We start from the raw sequence: 26,204 nt of genomic DNA on the forward strand, positions 1-26,204 counted from the left end.
GAGCGTAGTAGCACATCTCTGTAGACAGGCATAATGGTTCATAATACAATAGTGTATTGTTTGAACCACTATTCTCTAAGAATACAAGTCCATTCAAGTTACATAGTATGGCATTCTGGAGAAAAAGATAGTTGTTCTAAATAACAAATAAGGTTTAATTACTATAGTATTTCTCATAGGTAAGAGCATAAGAATAACATCTGTTTCAGATGTTCAGATCTTGATGATGATCTGAGTGGGTGGGAAAGTGCTTATGCTTTTGTGCAAGTTTTGGTTCAGCCACTAATTGATTTTTTTTTTTCCTTCTTTTTTCCCATGCTCATCTTTGTCTTACAGTTCTGGTGTAACACAGCAGCTTTCTTTAGCTATTAATGGTTTTCTGAGTTCTGCTTACAGTTATATCTTGTGTCCCATACCAATCCTAAAGTGGCTTTTCCAGGTAAGATTGTACTACTTATGCAGTCATACTCTGTCCAGGTATAACATTCTTCCAGGAAGCCAGTTGCAGCAGGAATAATCAGAACAACTGTATGACTCTGTTGCATTAGTTGATGACTTTCAAATTAAAAAAAAATCTTTCTGTCTATGTTTGGATTTATTCTCCAGTGTGAAATACTTTGGTTGTTTCTAGGGATAGGTTTTTACTCATGCTTTCTGAGCGGCTGCAAAGCTGTAAATTCCTGTCCACATACATGCACGTTACTCCATTTGAAAAGGGCACAGTACATGCCAGGTGAGAAGAGACTTCAGGATGTAATGGTCTAGACCAAATGACAAGCAAGTGTTAAAATTATTTCCTTCTATCTTTGGAAAAAAAAGTACATGCTGCAGTATTAAAAAGTGCGAAAGTACTGTGCCTACAGATATCACCTCCTAAAGCTTCAGAGATACCTGCATTATCAGATAATTTTCTTTTGGAAAAGGCCAATGTGTATTATAGCTTAGGAAAAAGTTTAGAGCTGTTCTCAAACTAGATGTGCTGGCTGTCTGCTTTTTAGATGTCTCTGCTGGTGTCTAAATGCCCAGGAATTTACATTGTTCTGTTACTTGCAACAGTGCCCCTCTGCATTCTCCATTATCCATTCTATTTTATTTACCACATTCTAGCTGTGCCTGAAACAGAAAAAGGAAGGTGGACTGCCTGTGAAATTGCAGCCTGGATCTGTTGACTTGCTTTCTGCTTTTGCCAAAACTGAAACATTTTGCTCCTTGGTGTTGTCCCTCTGACAAGTACAAAATTACCTTCCGTACCATCTGTGAACCCTGGAGTTTCCCTAATAAAGCCAATCCAGCACATTTACAGAGCAGGAAATCATCCAGTATCCTTGGGGGGCAAAGAGCTTTTTCCTGAGCTAGTGAAATGCTTTGAGAAACATGGACAGTCCTTCTTAGATGTGGTTCTGTAGTTAAGTTCTATGGATAACTAAGAAATCATTGTTTTAGTTTAGTATTGCATATCTTCAACTCAGCTGTGGCTGGAAAAGGTTGTGATTAACTCTCTTACTTAAACTCCTCATCAAGGAGTTCAGTTTCATCAGAGATACAAATGGATTCCAGAGGGATATGTGGTATTTTCCATTCTTTTAACCCTCGGAACCTTGTTACAAGCCAAGATTCAACATGGGGTTGCAGAATTCTGATACTGCAATTAAATTCATTTCAAAAATACTCATAGCATCTGTGCACTATTTAAAATAATCAATATTCACAGTATCCTGTTTTCCTTGGTGGATTTTGATTTAAAGGCTTTGGAATTTTTTTAGTTTGGAGTTTGTTTGGTTTGTTTTTTTTTTTTATGTAACTTTTCTTAGTTTATTTTGCCAAAGAGTTGGGTTTATGTTTTTTTTAAGTTAAGCTGATGCCATTGTGCAACCTGGTGTTTGACATGCAGCTTCTTTTCTCCTCACAGATGATGTCTGTTCATTCTGATTATTGTGTTTCCACTCAGATTTTAAGCAGATTGATGGAGATAATGCTAAAAAATGGTGAGTATTCGAAGGATAGAAAAGTGTCCATCTGAATGAAGGCATTTCTGTTCTGCTAATAAAAATGTGTTGGGGAGGAAGTAAAAGGCACTGGCTCAGTTTTGTGATTCTGGCATGAATTTAGGCTCTTCAGTTGCTTATGTAATTCACAAATGCTTGGTGTTGGTCTTCACTGAGCGTGTGCAAGCTGCACCCAAGATGTGGTCCTGACATCTGTTTGCAAAGCAGTGCATGTAGTGCAGAGCCTTTTAACTCACTCCTGTTATGCACAAATAGGATTGACCTGAAGAGGAGCCGGGTCTACTCAAAAGTCTGTTCTCCTTTCCATCTTTTACTTTTGGAAGATGGAATCATTCATTTTATAGCTTAAGGATTACAACACTACTATGTTTTTCACAGTCATACCTAGTATGTAGCATTGCACAGTTTACTTTCCAGATAAATGGCAAAAGTGAAAATAATCATACATCTGCATAGAAACACTCTCAAGGATCTGCTTCAGCCCACAATTAGGTTCATGCCTCATGTATTTTACCTTTCCTCACCTGTACTCCCAAATACTTCTTGAGTAGAAGTTCCTTTGTACATTCAAATTCATTTAAGTCTGCCAGTAAAGACCATTAATATGGTTCTCTTGAAGTACCTACTCAGGTCCGTTCAAATGTATCCTGTATTTTGAATGTTGTTTGAAGTCAGACTGTGAGAAGAAATGTAGCCTCCTTTTTTATGTTTTGCTGGCATTAAGCTTTATTCTGACTGAACAGTTCAATCTGATAAACAGCCAAGAAATTAAGGCTGGGAGTGATCCCACCAGATCTCTTACTTCAGAGCAGGATCTAATAGACTGCAGTTGCTCCTGGAAAGCTGTTGGACCATCGTGGAGTGTTTAAACCATTATGAGACCGTATGAATCTTTAAGGGTGTGTGGGTTTGCTGATTGTTTTTGGTTGGTTGCTTGCTTGTGGGTGTGTGTTTGTTTGTTTGCCTTTTATTTTACTGAATTGAACACAGATCTGAACTTGCAATCTCTTGAGTATTATATTCCATTATATTTTTTTTTTCTTAAAAACGTCTCTAAGACACAAAATTGACTCAATTCAGAATTCTAGGAACTTCTATCCTTGATTGGAAAACAGAATCACAGAAAATCTCCAGTTGGAAGAGACCTCAGAGATCATCTAGTCCAACCCTTGACCCAGAATTATGTTGCATCTAGTTGGATTTTTACCTTGCTAGTTGCTATAGACAGTTTGCAGGCTTTCAGATACCAGTCATCATGTGAATCAGCCCCTTTTACAGTGAGCATTGTTTCTTCTTTCTACCAAAGAAGTGAATTTCATCTGTTTGACACTTCTGTCCTAGAAACTTTGCCTGTTTTCAAATCTTATTTAGTGCCATTTCCAGTCCCACTATGATAATGCCCTCTTACATTGTTGTTCTGTATAGCTACATGTGTGTATTCTCTTTAAAGTAAATATTGCCTCCTCACTTATTCTTTTGTTTGGTGAAAGATCTGTGAAGGAAAATGGGTGAAACATAGGCAAGATGTAGCTTAAAATGCTGTGCTAGAATACTTTTTTTTCTTTTCCTGGTTCTGAAAATAAGCATATCTGTTGTTCAGTGTGTCAGCTCTTCTGAGATGAGAGCTGTTTGAGCTGATGCAGACTGCTGAGCTTATTTGTTTTTCTTAAAAGGAACTAACATCAAGAAATCAATTTTAAAGTAATCCCTTCCATGTCTTTTAGCTTCCATCAGTGATGAGCAGTCTAAACCATGGACTCCTTCACTAGCTGATGTGTCAACTGTTTTTGTCAACATGGGTGTTGGATTTAGATCTCTCTTTCCATTGCAGCATCTTCAGCCCAGCTTTAATGAGTGTGATATTTTGTAAGTGTTTTCCTTTCGATATTTGTTGCTTTTACAGGACCTAAGCAAGCCTTGTGCTTAGAATATAGAATCAGAAGGTTCTCCTCTATTTCCCCTCTCTTCTGTCAAGCCATACTCTTCTTTTAATTCTCAGCTTAGGTCTTACATAAGGTTAAATAACCCAGAACTTTAAACAATGTCTGTCAGGTAAGGATTCAGTAAAGCATTTTCCTTTGACCTGCACCTTCCTAAAGGAGGTTTACAGGGATTGTTGCCTAAATAGCTGGGCAGAATTTTAGTAATTGATTACAAGTTGAGATGGAAGTGTGTGTGCCTGCTCTGTATCTAAAGATTGTTTTGATTTGAAGGCATTTTGAAACATGCAGGTTCTTTGGGTTTTCTCCTTCCTTTTGATGCAAACAGACCTTTGTGGGCTTTTGCTGATTTCCTGCTCAGATTAGTGTTTCTTTTATTAGAAGTCAGATGCAAGAAACAGTGAGCAAACAGACAGGAGGAAACCTAACCTCAGCCAGTCCACCCTTCTCCAGCCTACCAGAAAACAATTTAATTAATGTGATCAAGGTGAGAAAACAGTGGTTAGTGTGGGAGGGTGGTGGGTTTTGGAGGGGATGTCTTGTGTTGTTAGTTTTTTTAGTGAAAAGCATGTTATCTTAATCTAGTCCTAGACATGTTTTCTGAGTAGATGCTATCCTGGGGTTTCAGCTTCACATGCAGCAGAGATCATTGCAGGCTTGTTACAAACTTCAGAATGTCCTGACTTCCACTGGATTCACTCACAACTGCAGAATTCTGCTTCTTCCCTTTTCTGGCTGTGGCACTGTGTCAAATATTTTACAGAAGAAATTAACCCATTTCTGTGTTCCAATAGAAATAGGAAGGGGATTTGATGTTGGGTGGCATTTTTTATGCTGCCTCTGCGTGTTAGTGCAGCTCTCAGAAATACGTGATCAGCACAAGGGAAACGAAGTGGGAGCTCATGGAAGACAGGTGGAGCTGTGACTGAATCTTTGTGGAAGTGAACTGTTAGATCATGCACTATGTCCTGTGAGATCACAGGCTGAATGAGTGCTGGTCACACTCACAGCCAAATTCTCTGTAATTTATAAGTTCTATGGTGAAAAACCTGGCTTTGTAACTGATTTCATAGTTTCTTGTGCAAGTATGTGAATGCTCCTAACATAATTTGTTTAGAAAGTTTTAACTATAAAACTATTTTCTATAAAAATCACTTGTTCCAAGAGGAAACACTTGGACCACCTCCACTAAAGAAAGAATTTCACATCTCTTGATTAATTTGTCTTCATATTTACACAGACATAACAGATTTTAAGTAACCCATGTGGTAGTACTTGGGGAAAAAGCTCTGGATTTATGCTCTCAGTATTATTTATGTTTATAGAAAGTTTGTCAGTCTTTCAGTTCTATGAGGATTATCTGTGCAGTGCAGAAAGATCTTCCAGACTCCTATAATGACAAGTGCAGTTACTGGGAGACGAGATAATATTAGTACAGTAGTGTTACAAGATCAGCATATCATTTGAGGTGCATTATAATATGAGAGTGGGAAACTTAAGTTCTGATCATAGTTCAAGCCAAACCAATTTCAGATTTTAATGCTTTTGTATTTCTTAAAGTTTCTAGGTTTTTGTACAACGATAATTCAAGGTGGATATACTGATCAAGAAATATTGCTGCTGCTTCTACTGCTGTTTAAAATAAGCTTGGAGAAACAGTTAACGCAAGTTCCCTTGATAGATTTTCAGTGCCTTTTCATAAAGCTTCTGATGAGTATAAGAGACTGGGATGCAAAGGTAACTTCATAAGTAGTTTTCTATGAGATTTATGAAACTTCACATTAATTTTCAAGGAACTTCTGTTTTGAAGTTTTAATTTTTCCTTGACATAGCAGAAAAATACTGCTTGAAAATGTAACGTGACCGGATTGGAAATTTCAGCTTTGCGTGAGATTTAAGAGGTGGGGGAGTGTGTTGAGAGAGTTTTTCTCACAATGACATTGTGCTTGCCTGTCCTTTTATGCCAGGGGACAGTTGTATTGAACTTTATCTTATATTTACTACCATAGCCGTGTGTTTAAAATGACTCCCTGGAATAAGGGAGAAATGATCACACCGATTAGGCTGATAAATTGTAATTAAAAACAATCTGACCTTAGCTACCCTGCTGCAAAATAGTGTTTAGCAGACTTACTTTTGGCATTGTCCCTGTAGTTATTTTTGTGCACATCATCTCTTATTAGATCAATTCCTTCTAATCTTTATGCTATTTATGTTTCTAGGGAGTAGATCCCTACTCATTTGTAAATAAAATAAACACCCACCATATCCATTCTTCAGTATTGGAATTGTTGTTCTTCTTCTTTTAAAGATGCCTGAGCTCTGCCTGGCAATGAGCGAACTCTCCAATCATCACCATAATCTCCTGTGGCTGGTTCAGCTGGTGCCTAGCTGGATAGTACGTGGACGGTAATGACACTGTAACATCAGAAATATGTGGTACCATTAACGGCTAATTTATTTATATAAGCTCACAGTCCTCCTAAATGCACAGATATTAAACTCTCTTTGGGTGATTCATGTCTGCTTTTAAAGTGTCGATCTGTTAAGGGTTCTGCATCTTCAAAATGAATAAATTTTAATGCTTCCAAGTGAGGAGAATTAATTGGGTCCTCAATTTCAGGCTTGGAGACAAGCATCTCGAGGTGAGGAGAAAGTTCTTCACTGAGAGAGTCATTGGCTACTGGAATGGGCTGCCTGGCGAGGTGGTGGAGTCGCCGTCCCTGGGGCAGTTCAAGGCAAGGTTGGACGTGGCACTTGGTGCCATGGTCTAGCCTTGGGCTCTGTGGTAAAGGGTTGGACTTGATGATCTTTGAGGTCTCTTCCAATCTTGGTGATACTGTGTGATACTGTGATCTAGCAGTGTTTACTTGTGCAGAAGAAAAGCTGCAGTGAGAGGATACTCATCTTTTAGTATCCTCTTTACTAGTTTGATAGCACCTGTATCCAGGAAATCCAGCTTAAAAGTTGTAAGCAAATTTATGTCTAGGGAAGCCATGCATAGCCTCGTATACTATGTAGAAACTGTAGATTGAAGAAATTATCTGGGAAATAATTCTTTTTAATTGTTTTTCAGGGAAGTAAGAAGACGTCTTAGCCTGGTGATCATTTCAAAGCGTCTTAATAAAAAGGATACAGAAATACCTGATGACAGTGACAAGCAGGTACTTCATTTCATATAAAGTCATAGAATGGTCTGGGTTGGAAGGGACCTCCAAAGGTCATCTAGTCCAACCCCGCTGCAATCAGCAGAGACTTGGCCTCTTCTCCCAGGCAGCCAGCAATAGAACAAGGGGACACAGTCTCAAGTTGTGCCAGGGTGGGTATAGGCTGGATGCTAGTAGGAAGTTCTTCACAGAGAGAGTGATTTCCTATTGGAATGGGCTGCCCAGGGAGGTGGTGGAGGCACCGTCCCTGGAGGTCTTCAAGAAAAGACTGGATGAGGCACTCGGTGCCATGGTCTAGTTGACTGGCTAGGGCCAGGTGATAGGTTGGACTGGATGATCTTGGAGGTCTCTTCCAACCTAGTTGATTCTATGATTCTAAGTTGCCCAGATCCCTGTTGAGCCTCACTTTGAATATCTCCAGGGATAGGGCCCCAACCACTGCCCTGGGCAACCTGTTCCAAGCTTCCGCCAGCCTCATAATAAAGAACCTGTTCCTAACATCCAATCTAAATCTGCTTTTCTCTAGTTTGAAGCCATTGCCCTTCATCCCATCACTGCAGGCCTCTGTAAACAGTCTCTCTCCAACCTTCTTCTAGGTCCCCTACATGTACTGGAAGGCTGCTATTAGGTTTCTCTGGAGCCTTCTCTTTTTCAGGCTGAACAATCCCAGCTCCCTCAGCCTGTCTTTGTAGTAGAGGTGCTCCAACTCCCTGATCACTTTTCATAGCCCTCCTCTGAGCCCACTCCATCAGGCCCATGTCCTTCCTATATTGAGGAGTCCAGAACTGGAAGCAATACTTCAGGTGAGGTCAGAGGCAAAATAAAGTGGCAGAATCACCTCTCTGGATCTGCTGGCAATGCCTCTTTTGATGCAGCCCCAGAAGGCAAATTGCATCCAGGGCTGCAAGCACACACTGTCCACTCTTGTCAGCTTGTGTATTGAAAGTTTAGAAAACATGGTCATGATTTATGGTTTTATACTGCAAGCCTACTTTCAAGGTCCTTCCAAAATGACTAATTAGTAATTTTTAGTTTAGTATTAAAAGTCTGATTTTGCATGTGTGTAACCTGAAAATTCTGCAGTTTGTAACTGCAGTGTTATGTGCCTAAGGATTAATTTTGGACACTGGGAAAAGATCTGCACTTCTTTCAGCTCTCCTTTCATGCTCATGTAAAGTCACTTTTGTAGAGTTGACCTTTTATTGAGGCAACATACAGACACTTTAGTTTGTTATCAGTCAGAAATGACCCCAAGCATAAAAACTTTCTATTTTAATTAAAGTCTCTTTTGTCTTTTTGTCTTAGTGGATGAGTAATGCTGTAGTGGTGCTTGTTTTCCAATTTCCTGTTGCCAGTAAATCAGTCCAATTTGTTAATGTCTGTATCGGTAGATGTCTCTTCTGCATCAGTTTCTGGTGTACATGAAACCTTCTCGTCTACTAAAGAAGGTGAGAAAAGAACTGGAGCAGCAGAATGCTGATGAAGACCACCTTCATGTCGAGCTAGAACAGGAGGTATATAGATGATAGTACTTTTTTGCATGTGACTTGTCTTTTTATGCCTCTTGTACAGTTTTGAGAATATTTCTTTGAATCCATTAGATGAGGACAGTTTTGTATGTGGAACTCTAAATGCACTATTTTGTTGCTGTTCACCTGTATAATTGAAAGATTAGTTATGTTCAGTTTTGATTATAGTCATGGAGGAAAGAAAGAAGTAGCATGTGACAGAGCAAGCTGGTTTAGGCTGTTTTACAAACAGTGAATTTCTAAGATTTCCTGAATGGTTAAGCACATGGATGTCTGACCTCCTGTAATCAGGGGACCATCAGCCCTCCATCTCAGTGTCATTAGTAGAAACTGATGCTGAGCCAGACCTTCACCTGCAGCTTCAGAAAGAGATTTATGAATCTTTTAAAAATCTTATGTTATAAACGAACACAAGAAAGATTTAGTATTTCCATCTCTCTAAAATCTGAATATTGGTTTGGTTAATTGAGCTTCTCTTGGAAAGTATTTTCATCTAGATGTAGTTGATGGGTAAATAAAGCCAATTGCTGAATTGAATTTTCAGTAATTAAAAGTGTAGAAAGTTCTGTAGGTTCCTTAGGTGACTTAGAACAGTGCAATACTGATTTTAAATGTTTCCAATATATGAAGGCACTGTTTGAAATCAGTTATTTAGGTGAAGTGTGTAGACATGCTTGTCCACTGATCTATGGCCACTGGAGGAGGAATCATTCCAGAAAGCAAAGAGGGTGCTGCATCTAGATGTAAAAGTTGGGGTTGTGCTTTGACTGCTGAAACTCTTGATTTCTCCCTAGGTCTACTACCTAATCTACATCCTCCTTCATCTAGTCAGTGAAGCCAGTTTCTTTGATGTTGTAAACTCTAATCAAAGAGTAAGTAACTACAGTGGATATATAGATCTTTAGATTTTAAAAGTCTATTTATTGTGCACAGTCAGGCTGTTTGACCTATTGTGATAGAGGATCGACCAGTGGATAATAGCACTAGGGGAAAGTTTTGTTCTGGGGCCACATAAATGCAGAAAAGGTTTCTCTACACTTATTACAGAGAAAGAAACTTGCATTTCTGCAGGTGAAACTACTTCAAAATATAAGACTGACAATCAACAGACATTTGTTTTGTAAATCTTTCTCAGAAAGTACCTGGAGACTTAACTCAGCATAGAATTTCTAAGAAGTCAAATGATCCCTTGAACTTTTGAAGTAGAGTTGAAATTTTTTGGTGTAGAAGAGAAATCAAAGCACTGAAAACATTCAGTAAAATACATTCAAACACATCATGGCTTTCTGTGCTGGAGTGCAGCCATGCAGCAAGTGAAAGCTAGGGCTATACTGCTTCTGCTCTCTGCAGTGATAGTTCCTTTGTGCCAGGATGTGAACATCTGTTAGGTAATACCTTCTGCTTAGCCTTTCAGTAATCCTGTTTAGATTTCTGTGATCATTTGCTGTGAGTACTTTTTTTGCTGCAAGGTGTTTGTGTACCTCTTCTGCCTCCTGGAATCACTCTTGGCTTTTAAGTCTGTCATATAAACTGTTTTGAGAGAGGTGGATCAGTAATGTTTGGTTACATTTTGGGGTTAGTTTCCTACTCAGTGTAAAAAAATATAGACTGTAATCTGAAACAAAATAGTGTGATCATCATTTGAGATGTTTTTTCCAACTGCCTTCCTGAAAATTCGTGGAGAACTTGATTTTTGAAAAATAATTGTTCTTAATGTCTCTGTATTTGTTAATGAAGAAAGCCTAATGTTCACTCACTTGTTAATCATCAAGTGACAAGGGCTATGTGGCTGAATATTGTGTAGGCTAGACTTTGTTCAAAATCAGTGTAACTCTTTAATTCCTGGCCCTCTTCCAGGTAGACAGGATAAATTGTCCTGGTCTTGAAACCCCAACAGATGTTGTTAAATTGAATTCTAGCATGCCTCACCTGTTCTGCAGAGTGGAGCCTCTTGGCAGCTCTTGAACAAGGGGTTGATAACAGAAGTTTTATGCAGAAATTCACAGAATGCAAAAGATCTTGGGAGCTGTTATCAGGACATTGCAAAACTGCTTGATTAAAGCAATCAGAAATTTAGAGAGAACTAAAAGATGAGTGCATCAACCTTGGGTATGTTTTACCTGCTCAGCCAGTTCCTACCAAAAAAAAAATCCCTTGAGTCATCATTACTGCAAAGGTTATTTTTAGTTATTGCCACTTCATAACCTTTTTTATTTGATAGAAGGTCTGAATGGTGCTCTGTTTGCTCTGTTACTTTGAGGACAGGAAGGATTTGGAAATTAGCTAGCAGGAACTTTAAAATTGGTGATGTGTAGCTTTCCTATACCTTGAAACTGGTTTAGGAAACTTTTAGACTTAGTTTATCAGGGAATCAAGTTTTCTATATTTTCTATATTTCTGAGAAAAAATCAGGATGTAGCATATAGCTTTAAAACGAAATTTATATTTGAAGTGAGCTTTTAGGTTTGACACAGAAGATGTAAATAGCTGTACACTTTTGTCTTTATTTAGCAACACTTACTGAAGCTTTGTGGTGTCTTAGACAAGCACATCAAGTGTGATATTAGGGAAGATGCAAGACTGTTTTATCGAACTAAGGTAAGACATCAGATGGGGTTTTTTAATTCGTTTTGGAGTGTCTTTTAGTGTTCTTGGTGTTTGTTGTTCCCTGCTCCCAGCCTTGGAAATTCTGAAAGTTCTGCATGGGTTTGTTTTTTTTTTTTTCCTTTCTGGTTTCTGTCTGCATCATGTCTTTGCATGCCCATTTTAATGAACTGAACATGCTCTTGTTTATTAACAAAAGGATGTTTATTCCCAACAGTAAAATCTGAGCTCATCTTCCTTTTAGCCAGGCTTCTCAACTTTTAGACCCCCAGAGCTGCTCCTTTTCTTTTTATCTCAGTCACTGATAGCTGACTCTGCATTTAGGAGTGGAGGCTGTATATGGAGCAGAATACAGAGGATGAAAAACTAACTTATATTACATGTGCTTGTTTTATTTTTCAAATTAATGAGGTAGCTTTAAATCTACTACTTTTTTAGCTAATAGTGATGTGATGTAGCATCAAGCTTGGATAATTGCCTTTATTTGCTTTGTCGTGTGGGGCTTACTAATGATACTCCTAATTTTGTGACTTTGATGCTTTGCATGCTGTCATGGTAAGCCAAATCAGGTCAATGATAAAGTGACCAGCTTCAGCTTTGAAAAGCCTTGGCTTCTTCAGCTTTAAATCAGACTTTCTTTCATCTTTGTGCATCCTTACCTCTCGAGAAGATTATTCCTTTTTATTCATCCAGATTAGTAGAGCATGGATAATTTAACAAGTTAAGTTACTTCTTTTGCCTTGGATTTCTGTATCTCAGGTTGCTTTCACTTTTGTTTCCCCTTACACCGAGGGGAAAAAATTGGTCTGTTTTTCTCCATTGCTTCACTCGTGTAACTTCCAGAAAACTCCACTGTGCTGGTTTTTAACATGGCATATGAAGCAAATCTCAGTTCCAAATGGCTTGGGCTAAACACCTTCTTGTGACTGGTTATGAAAGAAGCCCACAATTTTATGTATAGGACATTAATTTCAGGGGCTGCATGGTTGGGTTTTATGATTGCAGTTGCAGGCACTTTTTCTGGGTACAATCAGATTTGTGTAACAAACTTCAGCCAAAGGATGAGGTGGGTTTTTGGAGGCCAGAGGCTTGCATGCTGATTCCAGACATTTAATGTGAGGGAGTCATGTGCCTGTAATGTGTTTGTGTGGAGCACATGACTGAATTCGGAGTCCCAAATTAGAAGGTTATGATTCAAGTTGAGATGGTGATAGCTTGTGCTGTAGAATTGTATCTTCCCATTAAGCCTTGAGTTTTGGTGGGGTTTTTTGGGGTTGAGGTGGTGGTGGGAGATGAGATATGCTTTTTGCTTGTTTTGTTTTTGAACATAAGTGGCTAAACTAATCAATCAATCTGCAGGTGAAAGACCTAGTTGCTAGGATATATGGCAAATGGCAAGATATGATACAAACCACAAGGCCCACTCAGGTATTGTAAAGAAACCTTTTTTCTCTCTTTATGTTGCTGAGTGCATTTAACTGTTTCTTCTAGCATTTGAAAATAGCATGCTCTTTTAAAAATGTCTTTTTTCTTCATAGACAGCTTGGCTGTGGCATGGACTTCAAGATATTAGAATGGCATTGAATTAAAATTCTTCCTTTACTGTCTTGGCTAAAACAAAGATTTTGTCTTTATCCTTAAAATGCTGCTTTTGTAAATAGTTTGTGTAATAGACTAAAATACTAGTACTGAGTCAAGTCACAGGGCCTGTCTCTGATTATAGTTATTAGCAGATGGGTCAAAAAGGATGTAGGGCAGGAATGTGGTGATGCATTTCCTGCTGTGGTTTTGCCAGTGTGTGACTCTGAGACTGCTTGATTCTAAGGCTCTGTCTGAATACATTTAACAGCTCTTGATAACTCCTCCTTTAAATGTGTTGAATTTCCTGCAATGATTAGGAAAAGCCTTTTGTGCTCTGTAAAAGTATGCAGTAGTAAGTAATGTCATGATTAGCCACTCGTTAATATTTGCCTTCATGATACTCAGCTGCCTTTGTTGAAATAGGAGGATGATTTCTATTGGTAGTGAGAGTTTAGAGCTTTTTCTTCCAGTATGGGGTTGTAAGGTTTATTTTGTAATATGATCAGACCATCTATTTGAGCCCTGGTTTGGAATATAAAGATACCTGAATTTGGGAAAAGACTTATCTTTCCAGTGACATAGTGTATCCCTTAAATAAAACGTAATTATATGCTTAGTATTGATTTCAGTTTAAAAATGTATAACCAACCATTTATCTGTAAAGACTTTTAATCACTCCCAGCCATGTGCAGAAACAAGACATTGTTTGTAGTGAACCTGACGTTTCTTGTCATAGAGGGTGAAAGGAATTAGTAACACGAGGCTGCAGAAGCTGCTTAGCAGTTGATGGGAGCTGATCACAATGGAGTACTTCCAGAGTTTTTGCAGAGGTGTTTGGGGTTGATTCACACGTGGGCAAACCAGCAAGTGTTTTCTGGGAATAAATTTCTAGAGATTTGCAACACATCGTGGTGATCTCAGGCTAAGCACTTGTCTGCCCTGCTCTTCTGTCACTGGCTTTCTAACTTGTTTACTGTTTTGTTTTTGATCTTTAGGGAAAACTGCATGACTTCTGGAAGCCAGATTAATGAAACCTTGCCTAGTTAGGGAAAATTACAGGAAAACTCTGAAACCAAGGGAGATGTAGAACGAATGGAGCTTCACTGTGGTTGGAACAGAAGAAAACAGTCACCTGAGTTAAAACTTCATTTGGGCAAATGCTAGAAACACGAGAATATAATTTGGTCAACATTGCTTTTACTACAAGTACATTACTTCTGAAAAGCTTAAGTGGGTGAAGTGAAAAGAACCCAAACCTAGACAAAACAACCCAGCTATTGCTACAGCCCTGTCTGAATTGACTGCAGAAATATGTTATCATACTGGAAGCTGAGGGAAGTTTTCTCATTTACATTGATAATCACAAGACATACATTTGTTTTCTTACCAGCACATGCCTGCAAGTGTTTTTTTTTTAGGATGGCTGGGAAAGATCTGCTCTGTGGCATGGAATGTGAGTTCAGAAACAGTGTAAGACCTCCCCTGTTGAGAGCAGGTGAGAAAGTGGTTCACAACTAGGCTGAATAGCAGAATTGCCTGCACATGTTGATCTGCAAAGCAGAATTGGTATGACCATCCAGGGCCTCTAAAATCCACAAAAGACAGCAGTCACATGTGAACAAGTGGCTGCTTTCTTGTTCACTTGAGAGTAGAAACAGAGCTTAAGAGTGATTGTCCCCAAACAGGTTGAAGTGGACACCGCTTTGCTCTGTGATTGTGTTTTATCAGGTGACAAAATTAAATTGGTTATTACAGCAATGCATTCATTTTAACTGAACTTCCTCATCTTAATTAATTTATTTATGCAGTGAATGTGACTTCACAGGAAATGTTTCTTTTAAGACCAAGTTATAAACAACATTTTCTTACACCAGTACTGTTGTACTGCTCTTGAAGAGTCAAACATACCTATATTTGTGATCTGGCTTCAGCGCTTTCTACATGGAGAAAATACTAATCCTAAACTGTCAGCTCAGTAGAGATTTGAGGAGATGAGCATTTGGCCCACCTATGTAAAAATGGTGAAAGCCATATGAGGTCTGGATTCCTTTGTGTGAAGCCTGGCCACACACAGAATATGCAGAGCTCCAAGAGCTAGTAGTGAAATAATCAAAAGGAAGATAGGATCTCCTTTTGTGCTCTCTGGGCACATGCCATCATTTCAATCTTACACTGTGATTTATCTGTAGGATGTGTGTATATATGAAGAGAAAGTTAAGGTACTGGATAGAAGCATCAACTGGGGATTCCCTTAACAAGTGAGATTTTAAACAATATCAATATAAACTTTTTTTTAATACTATATCCTCTTAATTTTTGTAGATTACTGTCTTGTCTTGTATGAGAAATTCCCTACAACTTCCCAAGATGAGGATGTAAAATAAGGCTCAAAACCCCCCAACAAACCAACACAAAACCCTTCAAACTTAACTATGTATATTACATATAAAGGAACTGCTGTGGAATAGACACATGTCTTCTAGGGAAGGTATTTCTATTTGCAAATTTATATTAAATGTTTTTTGGTGGTTTTTGTTTTTAATTTCAAGTGTTAATTAGCTGAAGACTGCAGCATCTCTGTGCTTATCACTGGCTAAGCAGCTTATCTTTGTCCAAACAAAAGTTATGCTCCTGGTATTATTCAGTGGGGGAGGGAGGGAGGGAAGAAAATTCCTGGGTTTTTAATCTGAACATGTTATTTAAGAATTGGAAGAATCTACCTCAAAGAATATCTTTGCTTGGTAATAGAACTGCTTTAGGCTACAAAAAAATGACATGGTGTTACGTAGGTTTGGCAGCACCATGCTTTGCTCTGCCTGTCTTTGATGGTCCATCAGCCTTCCCTCTAGTAGCAGCTACTTACTCTGTTGATTAATATATTGTATGTAATTTTATTAATGTTTATATTTCTTTTCTTTACTAATGTTGTATAAAGTTTAATAAGTTTTCCAGACTATCTTTACTGTATGTAATGTGTATATATTTTCTTACCCTGTAAAGTTGAAGTTGTGTCCTGTATATTTTGGAGAAGGAGAGGGGGAGGGGATTTAGATGAAGAGATTTTTGTACCGCAGTTCAAAGCACATTGAAACTGCTGAGTTGTTTGTTTGTTTTGGGTTGTGGGTGGGGGTTTTTTTGTTTGGTTTTTTCCTTTTTTTTTCAGATTAAATAACCACTTTGATATTTACTTTAATAGGACAATGGAGAAAAATAAAACAAGACACGCTTTTCTAATTAAATGTCTCTGGACAAAATGGGCATGCCTCAGCTTTGTTTCACACAAAAAAAATGGCTGCAGCTCCTATTTTGGTCTTGTGGTGCACATTTTAATTCTTAGGCTTACAGCTGATTAGCTTGCTATAAATGGAAAAAGGGTTGAAATAGTTTTTAGTTCAGCCTGTCGAGTGTTTTCATGCCTACTGCCCCTGTATGTGTTCTGGCATTTTTCCCTCTCCCCTTCCTGCTTTGTGTGGGCTCTTCCATCTGTTTCGTAGCCATGTAGTAATTCCACAGTTGCTTTAAGTCTGTACGAGGGTTGAATTGGAGCTCAGCACTATCCTTACAGATAGCATCCCAAAGCGTTGCTGCAGAGTCTTTGTGAGGGACTGCTGGGCTGAGCGCTGCTTCAGGACCTGTGGAAGTAAAACAGCAAACCTGCTGCTGTTGCATTTTGCCGACTCATTTGCTGGCCCTCAGCCAGAAGTTACATGCATTGGGAAAGGTTGTTTGCACAGTAGATGTCTTAACTGCTTTGGTTGTCTTCAGATATGCATTTTGCACTGAGGTTTATCTTTTGATGTTATGTTGGCTGTGTTAAGAATCATTTTATTTCATGTGAAATTTAGGTGCACTTTATTGCAGTAACCACAGACAAAAAAAAATTAAAGGTGGACTATAAAATACACATTTGTGGCTCTTTTGCCCTTTTTTCTTTTAACTTATTGCAAGGTTCTGTATGTTTAAAAAAACAAAGGCTTCTGTTTTTGGGTTAAAGAAACTTGCCAGTGAAACTATTTGCACATCTCATATTCATACTGTTCCTCTTTGGAAGTGTGTAATGGATGGGGATTTCAGAAGTGATTAATGACTGGCAGGTAGGTCTGGCTGAAGGTCAGTAGGACATGTATACTTCATTGACGCAGTGGCTGCAGCCACTCTGGAGTCCCCAAAGCTTGGTGGCTGAGTTGAGAATGTATTTGAGAAAAGCAGGTGACTGGAACAAACACGTGAGGTGTCATTTTTGGCACAGCAGCTGGTGAGGTTGCTGCGTGTGGCAGGATTTGAGAGGTTGCATTTCTGTGTGGAAAGAGACCTTTTTGATCATGAGGGATGGATACTGAAGTGTTAATTTTCTGAGCACAGCTAAGCCAGATCTGTCTTCATCAAAGGTGCCTGTGCTTAGCATGGTCTAGCAGCCAGCTCTGAGGTTTGGAGATGGACCTATCCAGCACATGGGCTGGGAGACAGACTGCTAATTCTTTTAGATTCCAGAAGATACTTCTGGGTAGTTACAAAGAGGATTTGCTGCTCATGCTGTCATTGGCAGGAACACTTCAAGCCACAGTATTAACACTGGTCTTGTATGTTTGTTTTCATTACAGCATAGTAGCCCTAGCTTGGGTTTGTGTTTTGGTTGTTAGTTTGTTTTCCTTCCACTAGCTTCTAGTTTTGTGTGCCTCTGTCCCACTGGAAGGGGCAAATGTGAAAGACTGCTGTTGAAGTTGATCCTCCAGATTCTTCTGAGGGCTCGTTCCTTGGGCTTATGAGCTCTTGAGAAACTTTGTGCCCAGGGTTCCACAGTGGGAAACACTCCGCTGTGATGGAGGGGCAGCTATTGGCACTGACATTTTGCTGCTTGTTTCTACTCCCTGAAAAAGAAAATGAGCTAGGGACTGGCTGGTGCTGGGCAGAGAAGATGTTTGATCAGCTTTTAGGAGCTGAGACAGCTGCTGTGGGAGCCCATCCCTTGGAGCTCTAAAGGAGCTGCTCAGAGAGGCCAGACAGTCATTAGGGGATTTAGCTCATTCCTTGTGGTTTAAGTTATCAGAACGCTCTTAGCGACATCCAAATTGCTGTTTTCCCATCTTGCCCCCGGGCTGTGAAATACCTTGATGTTCTGCCTTGTGCGTGTTTTGCCAGCTTTACTGGTGAGGCCCCTTCTTATCTAGTGTTGAAAAGGGCTTTCAGTGCTGGGGAATGGCGTGGGCTGCTGATGGGGAGAAAGTAAATTCCTCGAAGGTCTTCTCTTTGCGAAGGTGCTTTTAGTTTTGCCTGACTGCTGCTTCTTTTCAGCCAGTGCTTCCTCGCCTTTGCAGTAAGGAATTTGAAAGGGAATGAGTATCTGGTATCTGAGAGAAGGAAAACATTCACATCTTCCCATCTAGATATTTTGGTCTGGGTGCTGGAAGCTGGTCCCCATACTTGCAGGCTGCTGGTTAAGATGTAATTTCAGGTGACTTTTAAGTAGTGTCTGGATAGGTTGTACATTTTTGAGCGCCTTCCCTGTCTGCTTGGTGATCTTCTATTAGTGTTTCATTTTCAGCTTCCCAGCCGCCTCCCAGTTCCCTATAGGAAGGTCACAGAGGAGGGAAGGGAAACTCCCCCTGCTTGTGGAATTGTTCCCTTCATTGTCATCAAAGCACGTTTGCCACCAGCCTGGGGGGAGACCTAAAGCTTTTCAAGGCAGGTTCGGCTCGTATGGTGTGTAGGGCAAGGGCTCCTGGCCAGAGCATATGGGGCCATTTTCACACACCCTTTTCCCGGCGCTTCCCTTTGGGTTTGCATTCAGTGCTGCAGCTGCCTGGAGCCAGGCGAGCGATGCTCCTTCCCTCTTGCAAAGAGAAGCAGAACAGGTAAACATATTTTTGCTGCTTTTGTGCTGCCAGGCGAACTTCACTTGAGCAGCAAAAGTGCTGCGAGCTGAGGCTTGGCTTGCAGGCTTCCATAGCTTTGCCTCTGGGTCTCAGGCTCTCTTCTCTCAAAGCCTGCTTGGAAAGTCCTGGCTCTGAGTGCAGGCAGGAGCAGGGGGTCCTTCTCTATGGGCTGGCCACGGGGTTTTGCCTGGGATAAAAATAATAGCTTAAAATCGGCAGGCTCGGCGGTGGGGAGGGGATGGCCAGACAGTAAGTCTCATGCTTTATTCACGCCTCAGGCTGTTATTAAGGCAGCGTAAATCTGGCAGGGGAGCTGTGGGCTCTGCAGACGGCATCGTTCAGCCTCTCAGACACATTGATCTGTGTGCTGGAAACTGAACCTGTCCCCTCTGACCTAAACCCAAGCCGTGGGGAGAGGCCTGGCAGGAGAAGATGCTGCACTGTGTATCAGTTCCCACCACATCTGTGGAGTGCTGCCTGCCTCCCCTGTGTACTAACCTATTTTTTTAGTGTTTTGGGTTCCAGGATTGTTGTGGCGAGGTTTGCGCAGCACAATGTGTTGATTTTCCTCATATTAGCCCATTTTTCCTCTTGCCCTCATTCTGTTTTTCACTGCAGTACGTGAGTGCTGTTTGCTGAGAAACTGTGTCAGCCTCCCTCTTAATTAAGAGTCTGGCAGGAACCCGCACGACAGTCATTTTGGAGATGACACTTCCAGCTCGGAGCTAACAGTAAGCTGGGGCTGCTGCGGCAGGGGCTCGGTGCTGGGGATGCAGGGAGACCCACGAGGAGCTTGGAGCAGGAGCAGTGAGTACCCTGGGTACATCTCAGCGTGGGGTAGTTAAACCGTGTCCTCTTGAAAAACAGCTCCAGGAATGGTTACATTCTATGTTCCATCGCAGGTTTAGCCCTTTGGGAGGGAATGTGCATGTGTGTATAGAAGAGGACTAAATTGTAGTGGCCATAAGCTAGCTGCATCTCCTCAGCTCAGACATAGTTGCAATGTTTTCAGAAGTAAGGATTGAGAGCCTGACAAATGGCCTAGAGAAGGGTAAATGGAGAGAAGTTATTCAGTGGTGCTCTGTAATTCTGCTTCAGACTCAGTACTTCTTTTATTAGCAGGAAGGCTCAAAGTAACAAAGGCTGACAGGAGCTGGGGATCTGCTTGCCTCAGGATGTCGTGGATGCTAAAAGCTTAGAAGTTCAGAGTGGTTTGTGGCAGAAAAATCCATCAGGGTCTATGAAATCAAGGCAGCCATTCCAGGCTGAGAAAGCTTCAGGCTGCTGATCCCTGGAAGGTGCAGCATGTGCTGGGGGGAGTGCCCAAGGCCTCCATCCTGCCCCTGTACCCCCTGCAAAGTGCTGGGATTTTGGTCCAGTGTTTTGGGCTGCCCGTCTGTTTTGCGTGAATGGCCGAGGGGCTTTGTCTTGTGCCATCTCAGCTTCCAAACAGTCGTGTTCCTGATTGCATCTCTCCTTCCACGCCTGAGACAGAAGTTGCTGTTGAAGGTGCTGCCAGTCCTTGTTTTGTAGGAGCCTAGTGTGGTCTATGGGATCAAATGCCTTACGTGACTGAAGAAATACCAGCAACGTTTTTTTGATCCTTCTAATGACACTGCAAGGGAGAGACTAGGAAAACAAGTCATGTGGTTCAGGAGCTCCTGCAGAAGACAGCAGTACCTAGCAAACCACAGGCCAAAGCTGACCTTCCTTTCTCTCCCCTCCCACCCCATCCGCAGATGTTTTCAGCGAGGGAGATGTAACGATAAGGGCAGATGAGGACATTAAAAAAAATAACCAACCAAAACAAATCCCTGGCACTTTCAGAGCAGGATTCATCATTGTCCTCTAGTTGCTGTGTCAGATTTGCCTCTTGGGGGCAACCTCGCCCCGCTCCATCCGGGAGCGTGGCTTCTGTCACTGTAAAGACAAAAGGGAGTTAGACGCGCTGGGGAGATGACTCACTGCATCTCTCCCGGCCTTTGCATTATCGGACGATTTTTGGCAATCGAGGTCATTATTTGCTGAAAGGATTTAAGGAAAGCCGTCAGGGTTGACTGTTCACAGCTTATCACAAATGATGGAATCATTTCTTAAAAGTCCCTTTCCAGACTTGGAGTCCTTCAAAGTTTTCCTGCCCTGCTGTCCTTGGCAGAGAGGAGGGTAGCATGGAAGGCTGTGTCTTTTGTGGCTCTGGTTTAATGGCTAGAGCATAAATCCATGCAAGGAAGATGCACAGTGATCTCCCTGCTCTTTTGCCTGCCATCCCTGGCACTATCACCAAGCTTATCAGAGAGTGCTGTGATTGCTCTGACTCGTGTACAGGGGAGACAGCAAACTTCCTGCTCCAGGAGTATTTGGGTGTTCCTGAGCAGGCGTCTTGTACAAACCCCATCCATAAATAACCATTTGCATTTATTTCAAGGATGTTGAGGTATCCGGTGGAACAAAGCAAGCATTATTCATGCTTCGTACTGTGGTTCCTAATGGTACTTCACACACTGATATGACCTACAAAGCTTGTTGTTTCGTGCCTGCAGTGCTCTGATGTTCTCCTTACCCTGAGGGTCAGAGATGACAAGAATAAATGATCGTGACGGCTGTCTTACAAATCCTTGCTCCCTTGCCTTGGACGTGTCCTTGCAAGGGAGCAGCTGGGTGACATTGCCGGCACAGGCAGAGGGGGAGGCAGCTCGCTTGTCCGGCGGTGGGAGGCGAAGGGGTGGCCTTCACCTGCGATACAAGGGCAGATCGATTTATCCCTGTTCCTGTTCCACCTTCTCCCTCAAGCGCAGGGAAGTAGCTCGGACTGGATATGGGGATTGGCCCAAGCCCAACACACGCAGGACACCCTCCTCCCCACCATGATCCCCTGGCAAAACACGCAGCAGAGGTAGCTGGAGCAAGGGGCTTGACTATGAAGGCTGGAGTGCAGGGTGGGGGGGGGACAGGCTCTGCTCACTTGCTCCCTGTGGTAGGACAAGGAGCACTGGGTGTAAGTTGCAGCAAAAGAGGCCTCAACACAAGGGGGAACTTCTTTACTGTAAAGGTCACAGAGCACTGGAACAGGCTCCCCAGAGAGGTTGTGGAGTCTCCTCTGGAGACTTTCAAGGCCTGTCTGGATGTGTTCCTCTGTGATCTGTGTTAGTATTGTCTTGCTCCAGCAGTGGGGTTGGACTCGATGATCTCCTTGGATCCCTTCCAAACCCTAACATCCTATGATCCTATGACTACTCAAAAGAGGGGTGCAGGACCCTGCAGCCTGGTCCTGCCCAATGAAAGACTGAGTCAGCCCTGCTGGGACAGCAGCTCCTGGCCTCAGCCAGCCTGGGCGCTCGGACGGCAGCGCCCATAGAGCTCATTATCCCAGCCCTTCGGCGCTCGCTCTGCTGGCCTTGACACTGTCCTCAACAGCTTCCTCCTCTTCTTTCTTCTTCTTTTTTAAAAGAATAGAGCTATATTAGCTACGTGGATATGCAGGAACATGAATCAAAGGAATTCAGCTGACTCTTGATGTACCGTTTGTACAGAGATGCGCTAAAGCACCGGGAGGTGATGGATGCAGCCTGCTTGGAAAACACCTGAGGACAAAAACTGCTTGTAAGGCATCTCGCTGCAGCTTCCCAAAATCTGATTACATAGGGGGAGAAAAAACACAATCAATTTTTGGAATACATTAATTCATTTGAACAGTATGGGGAGAAGGCACCAACAAGAAGCAGTGCCCAGAGACTGCAGGGAAATTTCACTGGCATGGAGCTGCAAAGCAAGGCTGGCTACACTTAGAAGAGTTATGTTTCACATGAAATATTTAACACTGGGCATTTGAAATGCTGTGTACCTAAAGAGCCCACCAAAAATCTGCTTATGTGGACCTTTTTAGAGGAACTTTAGACTCATGCTATGCTTTTGACCAGTTAACCCAGTAGTTTAATTTTGTTTTTTAAAAAAGAAAGAGCAAAAGAGTGAGAGAAAGAAAGAACAAAAGAGAGAGAGAAAGAAGAAAGAGAGAGAGAGAGAGAGAGAAAATAGAAGCATGGGAAAGGTAAGAACCTGGCCTCCTCCCAGGGAAGCAAAAATTACCATGCAGCGAATGCTGGGCTGCTTTTGGGACCTGCTGATAGATTGGTTGTTAGGAGGGAAATGTTTCCATGGCAAAACCATCATCCTAAATAGCACTACAACTCAGCAGAGATGCAGCATTGGCCCTGGGGACCATCTTCCTGGTCCATTCTGAGCATCCTTTCAGAGGAGGTGGGAGCATGATGGCAGGGGGGAATCAGGGCAGCTCACGGTGATGCTCCTTGTGCTGTGCCACCGTTGCAGCACCTGAGCTCTAGCTGCAAGCCTGTTAGCTCAGTGTTTTTCTGTCCTTTCTGACTTTAGAAGGAAACTACAACAAAAGGCAAGCTTGAAATAGCTCATTTTATCTCAGCAGACAAATAACTTTCTTTGAGCATCATTGTCAGTCAGGCAAAATTGCTTTTAGATGTTTTTAATGACCAGGTAGCATCTTTCAGCTGTTCATTCAGTGGCACCCTGCTGGGGGATGGTCCATCTGTAAAAGCCAAGGACTCAGACATCATTGTTGTTCTTCCTGACACTCTTTTGGTTCTATTATTTGATATGTGATTCCCTGTGGTAGAGATGTTTTCAGCTAAATTTACAGCTACAAGCGCTTTTCTTGTTTTGTTTTGCATAGGGGAATCTATTTCCAAACAGGGCTGGGAGCTGGCTATGTGTGGAACAGTGGGAGGTCAAGGATGTAGAGGAGAAACTCCAGGAGACTGAAGGTGACAGTCAGACCCTGTCTGTGCTAGGGATGAGATTACCATAGAGCTGGAGGGATTTAAACCTGTCATTTGTTACCCCTACCTTTTGTTTCCTTTGTAATGCATGGCACGGAGAGCCGTGACGATCCCAGCGGGGAGCAGTTTGCAATATCAACCAGGCAGGTCTCTCAGATCCCCCCTTCCAAGGCAGGCAGAGCTTTCACATCCCTTCCTAAAGGCAGCTTTTAAGCCACTCGCCTTCACCATCTCTCGGTTTTGCAGCACTTCCAGGAGATATATTTTTAAATCCCAGCTCATAAATTTTGGAAGCTACTCTCCTTCCCCCACCCCCTCACCCCTATCAGAGTGTCAGAGCTGAAGAAAAACCACGAGTGATGGATGTACTCGGCTCTGCTTGCCGCTGCTCTCCCTGTACACAGGGGCTGTTTACTGCACTGCTCGGGTTGCTGCTGCTTTGTTGGCAGCGATGGCAGCGGTGGGCTGGTGCATGGCTGGGAGAAGCAGGCTGCCCATGACTCAGCCGAGCTTTAGGCTGGAGCATGCCAGGCTGGGGAGTCTTGCTAGGCCATAAGGACTCAGATGGCCAAAAGGTGAAGCCATGGGGACATGTCACAACCTTGCCCATCACCAAGTACAACCTGTAGTTGGGAAGTACATCCAACACCAAAGTAATACATGGAAATGGAAGGAATTGTCTTATTTGACTAAATATGTAGTAGAAATTGTTTTTTTTCCTTGCTTTATGTTAGCAGTGGTAGTCAGGATTTTTCCTTAGGTTCTACAGGAGTTGTTTCCACAGAAGCTCTAAGTAAACATCATTGAAGTGACATCCCTTGCATTTAAGCATCATTTTGTGGTAATAAGACTTAGCTGAAAGTGAGCAAATTGGATCACAGTGCTCTAGGTTTTTATTTTTGGGGCAGCCAAGTTGAGCTTAATCTCTTCATGAAGGGGTTGGATTAAATGATCTTTGGAAGTCCCTTCCAACCTAGACCATTCTATGGATCCTGGATAGTGGCTGGATAGGATGGATGCTGGAGGCCATTACACCCTTCTGGCTTGAGCTCTGGCAGGTGTGGGTTAGCTTATCCAGAAGGGCAGCTCTTGAAAGCTACTGTGCAACCACAGGGACTGTGTGTGTCAGGGACCCACCTGCTACCCAGGGGAAAAGAGAGGGTGCTGTGGCTCAGCTGCAAAGAGATGCTCATGCTCCCTGAGGAGCCCATCTGCTTTTAGTAGGAGCAGCTGGGATGATGGGCAGAGAGGTAGCTGGTGTCCATCCAGATTGATGAGAAGTTCAACATGAGCCAGCAGTGTGCTCATGCAGGCCAGAAGGCAAATTATGCTAGGATGCATCAAGAGGAGCGTGGCCAGCATGTCAAGAGAGATGATTCTTCCCCTTTACATTGCTCTTGTGACACCTCACCTTGAATACTGCATCCAGTTCTGGTGTCCCCATCATAAGCAATATTGGAGTGAGCCTAGAGGAGGGCCACAAAGATGATCGAAGGGCTGGAGCACTTCTGCTGTGAGAATAGCTTGAGAGACCTGGAATTGTTCAACCTAGAGAAGAGAAGATTGTGGAGGGAGGACCTTAAATGCCTTCTGAAACCTGGAGGGAACCTACAGGAAGGCTGGGGAAGGATGGTTTTGGTAAGGATGTCTGGGATTAGGGTAAGAGGGAATAATTTTAAACTCAGAAAAAGCAGGCTTAGGCTGGGTCTTAGGAAGAAGTTCTTCAGTATGAGGGTTGTAAGACTCTGGAATAGGCTGCCCAGAGAGACTGGGGATGTCTCCTCCCTGGATGTGTACAAGGCCAGGCTGGATGAGGCCTCAAGCAACTAAATCCAGCTGCAAAGCATCCCTGCCCATGACAGGGAGATTGGAATAAGAGCTTTAAGGTACCTTCCAACCTAAACCATTTTATGATTCTCCTGGACTTGGAGCTGTGGTTCTGCCCCTTCTCCACCTGAATCCACCTTGGTCCTGCTCCTACCCCAGAGCCAGGACAAGATCCCATGTCAAGTTCCAAAATGCCACTCTCTCCTGTCCCACAGGATTCCCAGTGACTCCTGGCATTCACCCCCTGTGTGACAGAAGCATCCTGAAGCCCTGTCCAGTTGAAAGGCAGGTCAGGAGCCTGACCTCCCGCAGTCTCGCCAGCCCCTCCCCACAGGTGCAGTGCCTACAGCTCCCGAGCCAGGGAGATACTTTGCATCGTCTCGGGGAAGTTTGCAGAGGAGCAAATCGAGCGCCACCAGCTCCCCGTGGAAGTGCCTGTCCTCCCTGAGCTCCTGTGCGTCTCTTGCAGTCAGGCTTGTGGGAACAGATCGAAGGCTGCTGTGACTCAGCTGCTTCTCCCCTGAGAAAATCCACCCTGGCATCATGCTTAGCTCTGCGGCTGGGGCTGCCGGCACCTGGCAGCCTTCATCAACAAATGGCCCTGGGCAAAACATCCCAATTTCCACTGCCAAACACTTACAGGGGAGAAATACAGCATCTGATCTTGCAGGAAGTTGGGGCAGCAACTCTGCTGCTGTACTGAGCAAGGGAAAAAGTGTCCTGTCCTTACCCAAAACTGAGCTGCAGCACAGCCTGGTTGTTCAGTTGCCTTCTGGTCTGCCCCTGCCTTTTTCCAGATCATTATAAGTTTCTCATACAAATTCTTCTGCAATTGTAATTTTCCTTGCTGGCTCTCAGCCCAAAGAAAC

At 42.4% G+C, this 26,204-nt stretch overlaps 2 protein-coding genes across 4 annotated transcripts in view; both read left to right on the top strand.

Annotated features, from left to right (window-relative positions):
• Positions 1-14,216, top strand: part of SLF2 (SMC5-SMC6 complex localization factor 2) — a 29,822-nt gene extending 15,606 nt beyond the window's left edge. For both annotated transcript variants that reach the window (XM_064144502.1, XM_064144503.1), the window contains 12 exons: positions 337-439; positions 1,910-1,985; positions 3,731-3,872; positions 4,328-4,433; positions 5,507-5,683; positions 6,258-6,355; positions 7,023-7,110; positions 8,505-8,627; positions 9,437-9,514; positions 11,154-11,240; positions 12,606-12,674; positions 13,823-14,216. In XM_064144502.1, coding sequence (XP_064000572.1) covers positions 337-439; positions 1,910-1,985; positions 3,731-3,872; positions 4,328-4,433; positions 5,507-5,683; positions 6,258-6,355; positions 7,023-7,110; positions 8,505-8,627; positions 9,437-9,514; positions 11,154-11,240; positions 12,606-12,674; positions 13,823-13,855 — 1,180 coding nt within the window. In that variant the 3' untranslated portion in view covers positions 13,856-14,216. The remainder of the gene's footprint in view (positions 1-336; positions 440-1,909; positions 1,986-3,730; positions 3,873-4,327; positions 4,434-5,506; positions 5,684-6,257; positions 6,356-7,022; positions 7,111-8,504; positions 8,628-9,436; positions 9,515-11,153; positions 11,241-12,605; positions 12,675-13,822) is intronic.
• A 5,197-nt stretch (positions 14,217-19,413) lies between these two features.
• SEMA4G (semaphorin 4G) overlaps positions 19,414-26,204 on the top strand; it is a 30,947-nt gene continuing 24,156 nt past the window's right edge. Inside the window, exon 1 of one of the 2 annotated variants that reach the window (XM_064144508.1) lies at positions 19,414-19,431. The gene's annotated coding sequence lies outside the window, so the exon portion shown is untranslated. The other variant, XM_064144506.1, reaches the window with a different exon arrangement.

Source organism: Pogoniulus pusillus, chromosome 6, assembly GCF_015220805.1.
Source record: "Pogoniulus pusillus isolate bPogPus1 chromosome 6, bPogPus1.pri, whole genome shotgun sequence".
NCBI lineage: Eukaryota > Metazoa > Chordata > Aves > Piciformes > Lybiidae > Pogoniulus > Pogoniulus pusillus.